Here is a 10,568-nt window from a genome sequence, read left to right on the forward strand (position 1 = left end):
CAAATCTTTAGTTATTGAACACTAAACAATTGCATTTAAACCTACAATTTTTTAAACATAATCCCTACATATTGAATTTATATTTTTCTTAAATGCTCAAGACAAGAAAGGTCTGAGAAGAAGGTTGGAAAAAATAAAAAAATCAAAAATCAAAAACCACTTTAGCTCAAAAAAATTGATAGATGAAAGAAATGCTCACAGTGGAGAGCTAATGATCCTCTATTCCATTAGTATTGTTTTCGCTTGTGAAAGATTCTTTGATCTTGTGATCGTTGTCCCAGAAAGGTGGAAACACAAGCATGGAAGGGCAATTGTTGTGTGGGTAAAAGGGGCATTCGATAACAGTGAAAGCGTCCCATTTATCAACACATACATACAACTGATATAGTTGATGCTCTCCCTCCTCGCTTCTATTGCATTTGATTCTTGGCAGTTGTCCAGTGCTTTCTCTAATGGCTTCTTTGATATTCCTCAAACTGTATTCTCTTCCATCAGGTTTAATACCTACAAACAAACTACCAATTACTATTACAAATCTAAATAATGATTTTGTATGAAAGAATTAATTTGGTAGCGGTCTTCTGGTATCTAATCACCTACTTCTTTAAGCGCCCCGAGAATGTCCATATTTTCTCTCAAGGAAAGGGCCAACTCAAAGTATGAATGCTCATCAAGATTGAGAGAGCAAGTGCCGTGCTTCTCCCATTCGTACCCCCAGAATTTGTGTCCATCACTGCTAGGACAGCTTAAAGAATCCCAATATTTGTTCAGCTCTTCCTTCAGATCTAAAATCTTCAAATTCTCTCACAATACATAAAATCCGGCCATGATCATATAAGTCAAAAGTATAGAGTGAACAACACCTTTGAGTAATCGAATTCTCTGGAAGAATCACAGAACTGTGGCCATGTCCCGTTGCAGCTCTTCCTTCAGATCTGAAATCTGCAAATTCTCTCACAATACATAAAATCCATCCATGATCATATAAGTCAAAAGTATAGAGTGAGCAGCACCTTTGAGTAATCGAATTCCATGGAAGAATCATAGAACTGTGGCCATTTCCCGTCGCTGTAATTCGGCCAGAGACCATGAATGGAAAAGTCGGAAGCAGGCTTTCTTGTGCGAGGGTAACAACATCCTCTACGAGTATCACAGTATGAACCAGGGCACTACATTTACAAGCAATTTATTTCCATTAACATACACTACGAGAAAGAATACTGAAGCAGAACCCTGTGACATGAACCCTAGCTATGCCAGAAATCGACCATGCTAATCAACTGCTGAAAATGGTTTTTGCTTCCTCTTCCTTTTGTGATCGAACAATTCAAATTCTCTCAATCGTCTAACATATAATATAATGGTATTTAAGAGTGACAGATAGACAATAAGGGGAGTTCATTTCAGAGGGAACGCCTTACGGTGTAAATATAGTTTAAGATATAGTTTAGCAAGGCATGTTTTGATTAAGATATGGTTTTTTTATAATAGCTTTGTTCATCAAAATATTTATCTTTAATAAAGAAAAATATTTGCAATACTTGTGCCTTGAAAATAAGTTGGAGAAATATTTTAATGGAAAAAACAATTATAAATAACCAAATCGTAATAAATATATGGTTTGATTAAACTATATATTAAAATGAAAAGCATCTGATGCAAACACCACATCAATGATGGAAACCAAAGAACAATGATTTCTCACATGTAGCAAAATTAGTCATACACATCAGATAATATGTCACTCCTAACTTATTGTTGAACTCCACCTGCAGATGAGAATAAATATCTCACACTATCCATCACACACTCCCTCTGTATGATAAAAGTGATCTCAGTATCAATTTCCATACATGAATTGGTGGATTTCATTTCATTTCATAGTGTATGTAGAGGATAGAGGAAACAGATTGAGGTTCTTTGTCATCTTGCAGAAGCTTGCAGAGAGAGAGAAAACATTGCCAAACAATTGGATGAAGTATCTAGGGAAAGGAATGACGTACCCCATCAAAATGAAGAAACTTGGGAAGAAAATAAAGGGATTGCCAAACAATTAGCTGAGGTTTTGAGATTGAATGAAAATGCAGTTAAGCAGAAAGATGCAAGACTTTTGGAGGCTCTGTCAGAACTTGAATTTGAAAGGAAAGAACAGAAGTCTGTTGAAGCAAAGAAAGCATATTTGAAGATGGCATTAAACCAAACGAGGGTATTTTCCCACAAGGAACTTGGAAATAATCATGCACTAAAAAACCCTCACTTAGTATCGTCCCTAGACCCAGTCCTCCTCTATCCATTAAAGAACCCCATCACTTGAGAATTTAATTATTATCATTTTCTTTGTCTAATGTTAAGGTCAGATTGGGCTTTATCAGGCCAGTGAAAGTAGGGTCACAATCAGGGTTTTCAGGGTTTTATTCTCTTTAAGTGACATGTTAGGGTTTTATTCCCTTAAGTAACATGTTTGCAACTTTGTCCCTTGTGGGACAATGCACCTCCACAAAGAGGGCATTCAAATAACATAAGCCATCATGTGTTCCACCTTTTGGTAGGTGGTAGATACTCAGCAGATTAAAGTCTGAAAGAAGAATTGTAGAGTCATTCTCTTACATTTGAGTGTAGTACCCTTTTGAAGCATAACACTCATGAAAAGTCAATATAAAGGCATTTCTCTAGACATAATGCATCAAGAATTCGGAGGACATAAGCATCTAGTTCTTCAGCATGATTGATTATTTTCTTGTGAATGGGTTGAATGTTCGCAAACATAATCATTTAACTGAAAGAGGAGGAAATATTTATGTGGAGCCAAATCTCATCACAAGGATATGTCACTATAGTAAGGATAAAGTATCCTATTAAACACCCACTTAGACCAATTTGGCCTGTTGGACATGTGTTAAACCCCTTTGTTGATGGATGGAAACCAATTCCAAGTAGTCAAACACCATCCCTCACACATAGAAAAAGAAAAACTCTATACCTGCTGGGATTTATATTCTGGGATGTTTACATGGCAGCATCCTGTCCCAACCATTAAGCCAACTAGTCAAATAAAATATTCACAGACAAACTCCAGTAACATAGCAAGTGTCAGTGAGATTGAATATCAAGGTTGAGAATCTGTAGAAAAGCCCACAAAAGAATAGGCTGAATAGATTGACAATCGATCCTACACAGGCATATTCAAAACACTGAACAACCCTAATCAACTAAACAAAGGCACTAAAGCAGGATACTGCGCTCTCAAATAATATATATGTTCCAGAACTGACTCGAGTAGCAAAAACTGTTTGCTTTCACTAGTGAGCCAACTTAACCATTCTGCATCCTGGGGAGACGCAAACCCTATGGGCTTTCATACCAATCGGAATGAATAAGAGACAAAAGGCTTTATAAATTTCAGGAAGCCCAAGACCTAAAAAACAGTAAGAACAGGAAGAAAAAAAATGTCTGGAACCGAACCCTCCTCCCATCACCCCCAACCCCCAAATGGATACTAAGAATAATAGATATTGAGAAAAAAGAAAAGAGTTTTTCTTTCCATTTTTCCCATTACTAAGCAGTAACTTCTAGTAGGATCTTGGACTTTATAGAGTAAGCACCATGCTGTCTGCATAATGTTGTTTTCATAATGCAACTTGAAATTTCCAATAAAAAGATTAAAAACATTTCATCTTGTCTCTGAATAAAACGAAGAATGAATGAAGAAAAGTTACCGGATAGTTTCCAAAGGACCCACTGCAGTTTTAGCCATGGCCCCGGACAAAGCTCCACTGGTAAACTCTCTAAATGATATGCCTTTGAATAAAGTCTGCATGCATATCAAGATTAATAGGTGAGAGAAATTGGGATTCCCATATCAATATAAAGAGACAGAGCAGTCGGAGGGTCAGCATTTTCTTCAAGTAAAATTTACTGCAGTGGGTTTCGTATGAAATTCTCTCTAGTCGGTTCAGTAAATAATACTTAAATCATTGGGATTGAAATTTGAAATTGAGGATCTCCAATGTTCTACTCTGGAGTCTGTACCAAGGGTAGAAAAGCATACTTACTTGGAATGCTTTGCACAGATCAGGAGCCTGAAAATTTTCTTTGCTGGGTAGTTTGTCTAACTTTGCCTCCATACTTTTCATAATTAAGGGATCCATGGTGCTCAGAGCCAATAGCTTTATGACTTGAAGTTATGGGATTTTCACAACCCACCTCAAGTATGGAATGTTAATCTCAAAAACCCAAATTCCATAGAGGAGACCCACAATACCCATTGCCCGCCTGCTTGGTGCCATTCGACCCTTGCTCGGCAACCCTAGACGAACCACACTGCACTCAACAACATTCGGCTCTAGGAATCCATTCCCTGCCTGCGTCGAGAGGTCCTTCAAAACAGCCGTGGATTGCAAGGATTGACATCGCAGAGAATTGAACTTGAAACCTCTCCATTTGCCGTGAAACACAGACGAGGACTTGAGCAATATTGGGACTGATACATTCGAGCAAGTGCTCAGGGAAGGAAGCAGTGTTGTGGCGAAGCCGCCGCTTTGATCGACATTACAGAGTCCCGATAGTTGAACCGTCTTCTATAAATTGTTACCAAACTCTCAACTCAAGAATGGAGATCTACCAATTTCGATTCTTATAACGTTTCGGTGGAATCAATCCGATGGCTCAAACAATTTTAATCGTCTAACAACTAAATCAAACGCTCAAAATGGACACGTAACCTCAAAGGAGAGTTGGTTTTAGAGAGGAACGGCTTACGACGTAACAAGATTGATGCTTCTATGTGATCGGATAAATTTGACTTTAAAAAAATATATCATTTTAAAATTAAAAATGTAATATAGTGAAATTAATAATCAAATTAAAATGTAATTTATATTGTATTAAAGTAAAGACTAAATTAAAATAACTTATTATAAATTATACATTAAATTATTCTAAAAAGTAGGTAACTAAAACTAAAAGTAAACCAACTAAAATCTTACTACTGTGATTCCTAATTTTGTTTTAAAAGACCATAGAAGGAGAGAAAACCATGTCATAATTTATTTAATTAACAATAGGATAACTCTATATGGAAACATGGAATATGGATGAAAAACATGGAGTACCAAACATAATTTATAAGGTGTAAATAACCATCAAACATTGATAAACATCATAATACAAATTTTTTGTAATGATAGTAAGTGACATAAAAACATTTGATAACATTGTTTACAAAATCATGTATGAAAGGACAAATGTGAGAAAGCAATTGTGTGGAATATTCCGTGTGTAGAATAAGTGTTGTGCAGTCTAGCGGTGTACAAAAGAAGTATGCAGAGGCAGAAATGTGTGTCGACATGTGGAAGTGAGAATGTGCAGGAGAAGAGTTGTGTGGTTGAAGGATGTGCAATGTTGAAGACTATGCGGAAGTAATGTATGTGTAAAGGTAAAGTCTATGCAAAAATATTCTATATGTGAATGTAAAGCATGTGTAGAGGTAGAAGCATAAGTATCATTTCACTCATTTTGCATTATTGCAAAGGCATGAAGAAGACATAATATTTTATATATTGAAATTATTTAAGCATATTATGACCTCGATGCATGCAATACAAACATAGAGCTGAACACAATAAATTTAGGTTAAATTCACACTAATTATTTAATTGGAAGAACTTATTAAATTTGATATATTCTACTCCAAACTGGATTTCCAATTATATTTATATAAAAAACCAAGTAAATTCAGTGATTATAATCTCCCTCATTTGGTAATGTTTATAGGCATGTGTTATAAATATATAGGCATATGTTAAAATGGAGGTTTTCCACTTACCATCCCTAATAACACCACTCTAAAGCTACAAGAATCTTTCTTTGTTGATGCCTTTACCCCATACCCACACTCTGTGGATATCATTATTATTATTTTTTAATGACTGGCAGAATCGGTAATGCATCGACACTCGTATTCACATGACACGGGTTTGATCCCCAATAACTGCCACTATAAACTCTAGCTGCAACTGCACCGCCCCCAAGCATAGCGCACATGTAACATGAGGCTTGAAACTGTGAACTGTACAATGACACGAACAACTTAGCAGTGCATTCGCTCATCAACAAGTCGCACCCCTAGGCATTCAGGTATCATTAATTATTAGCAACACATGGAATATAGTATTCTTTGTAACCACACTTGTTAACTTAAATAGATGGGTCATGTTACTATGTATAGGGGGCTTTTAAGAATTTTTTCTAAGACAAGATAAATATTTTAACTTAAACACATACATTTTAGTTTTAATTATTTTAAAATGAAAATTGGAGTTATTTTAATTGTCTTAATATAAAAATTAAGACAAAATAACGAATCAACATATGGCATGAAGTTGAATTTTTAGGCTTAGTAAGGTGTTGAAATTTTTGAGGTAAAAAGAGGTCTTTTTCTTTTTGAGTTGGTTGGTAGCTTGAATCTAGTTTTTCCAATGTGAAGAGAGGCAAGGTGATCATACGAATACCCATCGTCATCGTCTCCAACATAGAGTTCCATCTACAATGGGAGAGAAAGCCAGGAGGGGTAGAGTTCCATCTATAATGGGAGAGAAAGCGAGGAGTGGTAGGATGTGGAAAATTGCTTAATTATGGCGCCCACCCCAAAACAATAAACCCCTACTTCTTATCCATCCTACGACCATGGAAGCCCTCTGGGATGAAATCTAGAGCTAACAAGAGCATCCTTTTTCTAGATTCAGAATGTTTCCATAGAACCCAAACCAACTTCGCCACTAACCTCCAAACCCATGGCTAACTCCTTGGTCTAAGCACTCGAAATGGAATTCTTATAGTTGAAAGAAATGTAAATCATAGTCTCCTTTGCATGAATGTCAAGCCAATTTAGGTAGTCATCGAAATTCGTATTTAGTCCCATTTCAAGTGCAGGGTAAATTCTATGTTGCTGGGATTGGAAAGGCTCAGGTGGAAGCATAGGGTTTATTTTCACAAAAGATAATTCACTCTTTGGAAGCATAAAAGGTGTTAGAAGACTTGCAGTATAAGATACAAAATGGATGACTCACACTATTGGTAACTAACCATACTTGTGAGGTGTTTCTACGGGATTGGATTAGTAGAGATTGATGCCCAAGTGTAGGTTTCGACAGCGTTTGGAATCCTTTCCAAATTCAAGGTCACAATGTAAGAAGAACCACAACTGAACTATTTCCCTCGTCACATTCCAACCTTTTCTAGGGAACAATTATGTGAACTTGTATGTTGAATTTATGGAAAAATGTAGAGAATTGGTAGTCACGTTGGATGCAATTTTGTGCTTTGATTGATTTGGGTCTATCTAATTTTATGAACCATCTCAATAAGAATCCTTTTGTGGAAAAGTTTGCATTCTTTCAGTTATTTGCTGGTTGAATATAATCATTGTTGCCACTGAATGTTGATTGGTGTTTTTTAATTAAACAAAAACAAGTATGCATTTAGATCATGTTTCTAGAATAATGATAGAAGACTCAGCAACAATGTAATTTTTTCTGATATTGAAAAGTGAAAAGGCCCCAATTTGATTTGTAGGAGAAAAGTGATTGTCCTTCCATACTTCAAGGTGGAATGGAATTGCATAATTTAATATATCTATATATATATATATATATATCTATATATATATATATATATATATATATACATCTATATATATATATATATATATATATATAGATATATATATATATATATATATATATATATATATATATATATATATATATATATATATATATAGATATATATATATATATCTATATATATATATATATATAGATATCCCTTTTCAGCTTCAACAAGTGATAGTTTATTATATCTTACTTCAGTAGGTAGGTCTTAGTGGCATTGGTTTGGAAAGATAGTCATTTTCCATATTTTAGGCCAATCTTGTTTAGTCCTCAAGAGAGATACATGGGAGGTTGCACTTCAAAGAGCATATATCCTATTGTACTTTAAATGCCAATGACATTTAGTATGTTGTAAAAATCTCTTTGAAGTATTTGTAATGCCCCCTCCTCCTAGGTCCACCCAAGAAACCATCCAGCTGGGCAAACATGTGATGAGAGAGGTTACTAAGGGATTCAATCTCTTAGGTGACCTTAAGGAAATTGAATCAATGGAACATAACAAACAAACCCATCCACATCAACAAAACACCCTCAGGAGACATGTCAGCCACTCAGACAACCTGTCCATGAGTCCCACTGATGATTGAAGCCTTTTAACCCAGATTCTCTCTCATGATATAGGAAACACAATGACCAACAACTCAAAGTCACTCTCATATGCTTCTGTGCCAATGACTGTGGGCTTTTCTCAGCAGAACTGTGTGAGTAACCTTGAGATTTGAGCCACTTTTCTAACCCAGAATCTCGGCCTCTGCCCACAACTCGTTACAACCTTCAAAATCATTCAAAGACATCATAAAAATACTGAGTACTCAAAATCAACAATAGGATTAGGCATGAGCATCCCCATCTGGGACTGACATTCTGTTAAACACTTGGCACCAATGCAACCTACAGGTCTAGGATACAAGACATAGCATAAATGACTAAAAGAAATTAGGAAACATAACCAACAGGATCACCTCCTTCTCGAATGAACTATTATATCATCAATTAGCTCTTGCATCCATCCATCTAACAATTACAAGTAAATACATGAAATAACCATGACATGAACCAGTCACATAACCATGCTTATAACTAGCATTAAACCATATAAATATCAGATATATGAAAACCATTAAATCCACATATAAACAAGTACAAAAGTAAGAGAACTTAGCTTTTATTAATCATAGGAAAATTTGACCAGGTTCGAGACTTCCACGTACCATCCAACCATAGACATAGCTGAACCAAATATTTCTTTCATCCAGTCACCCTCGTGCCTTATTCCAAGCATGAATGTGGCATCACATAGAACAACCAATCTGAGAACAACCAAGGGAATCTAGAGGTTAAACCACATCCACCATCACCAAACCATGATGACACCAAAACCAGTGCTCTGATCAAAACCGAACCAAACTTGGAATGCCATCTAGAATCCATCACTATCTGTGAGGATTTTTCCATCTCCTTCTCTCTCCAGCTTTACTACAATCTAATCCCGGATCACTAGGCCCTCAACTGAGACCAAACTCTTAGGCTTTACCACAATCCAAAATTGGATAACTAGGCCCTAAGTCGAGACTTCTCCCTCAGGCTTTACCGTGTATCTTGCCAAAATCGGTCAAGGGATTCCTGGGCCTTTAGGAATGAACCTTGAGACCACCTCTGCCCCAGATTCCAAAATCCACCTAAAAAACCAAAGCTCAAAAAACAAAATAAACATCCCAACACCATGGCATCTAGAAAAAGGCAAGGCTAGGCTAAAAACCATTTTCATAACCCAGAAAAACCATACCACCGACAGCAAAGAGAACCATATGCCAACATGTAAATCCATGCACGTCCAAACCAGCTATGAAATCAAACATGAAAAAGGTTACTTGCAAGGTATTCCTGTTGCAGTTGCATGATCCTGCTTTTCCTTCCTTGATCCTTACTTTCCTTCCTTTCCCTTTTCCTGCTTTTCCTTCCTTAATCCAAAACGAAAGTGCTCCAATAAAACTCTAAGTGACCAATAGTGAGAGAGAGAGAGAAAATAATGAGAGAGCTACAAACTTGAACTAACAAAAGGTTAGCCAAAAGCTTGCCCACTGATCCTCAGAAGCCTTTTTATGAATGAGGCCTCTTTTTTTTTAATTTTCCATTATTTTACTTTAATTTCCTCCTCACATGCAACATGTGACCTTTCACCTTACTTTTCTCCTAATTTCCTTTATTTTCATAAATAAATATGCCAAAAATTCATCTTTTCCTTTTAATTCCTTTGTGTTAGCCTTTGGCAATCTTCCTTAGCCAAAGCACACATCCAGTGATGCCCACTAGGCTATCTTTTCCCAGCATTCATATTGGAATAAGTGTCCCTTAACCGTGGTCTTATTTTTCCATTATTAACTTTTATTACATGAACTTTTCACCAGGGTTGTTATAGAACCCACACCCCCCCCCCCTTGGGGAACACTATCCTCATTGCTAAACCACACCATGACCTCAGAAAAACTACTGAAAAGTAAACATGCTGCCCATGGAGCTTTATAACATAGCTCATTGCAGTATTTACAATGAAAGGCCTGCTCAAAAGAAAAACATCATGACAGCATGACAATATAACAACCATAATAATATGACACCCATACCACTTATTGGAGCTTTTTAACTTAGCTTGTGGTGATATTTACATCGATATACATATAAGTACATATACCATAACATCAGCAAGACATATTCCAAACATATACCAAAATCAAACCAAAGCTACTTTTCCTCAACCAAAAAACAATGAAGGATACAGGGTCTACATCTGAACCACCATCTCCCATGTAGCTTCTTCAGGCCCAACGTGTTTCCACTGCACTTTAAATTTCTCTATGGCTCTGTTCCTAAGCATGAACTATTTCCATTGCAATATGC

General features: G+C 36.2%; 1 protein-coding gene across 1 annotated transcript; it reads right to left on the minus strand.

The window, feature by feature from the left end:
• Positions 1 to 208: 208 nt before the first annotated feature.
• Positions 209 to 4,124, minus strand: LOC149247734 (ribonuclease 1-like). The gene is made up of 4 exons (XM_089445231.1): positions 4,053 to 4,124; positions 1,014 to 1,169; positions 597 to 792; positions 209 to 504 (listed from the first exon to the last, which is right to left on the minus strand). Exons 1-4 carry the CDS (start codon positions 4,122 to 4,124, stop codon positions 209 to 211), a joined length of 720 nt encoding a protein of 239 aa, XP_089301357.1.
• Between the last annotated feature and the right edge of the window lie 6,444 nt (positions 4,125 to 10,568).

This window comes from Pinus tabuliformis, chromosome 7 (genome assembly GCF_031772625.1).
Source record: "Pinus tabuliformis cultivar Carrire ecotype Pingquan chromosome 7, CPIR1, whole genome shotgun sequence".
NCBI classification, from domain to species: Eukaryota; Viridiplantae; Streptophyta; class Pinopsida; order Pinales; family Pinaceae; genus Pinus; species Pinus tabuliformis.

Bases quoted from the DNA above. Each gene is read 5' to 3' on its own strand.
- LOC149247734 (XM_089445231.1), bottom strand. From the start codon at position 4,124: ATGGAGGCAAAGTTAGACAAACTACCCAGCAAAGAAAATTTTCAGGCT. The intron at 1,170-4,052 runs GTAAGTATGCTT...TTGTAAATGTAG, and splicing joins ATCTGTGCAAAGCATTCCAA to TGCCCTGGTTCATACTGTGA. The intron at 793-1,013 runs GTGCTGCTCACT...GAGAATTTGAAG, and splicing joins TGGAATTCGATTACTCAAAG to ATTTTAGATCTGAAGGAAGA.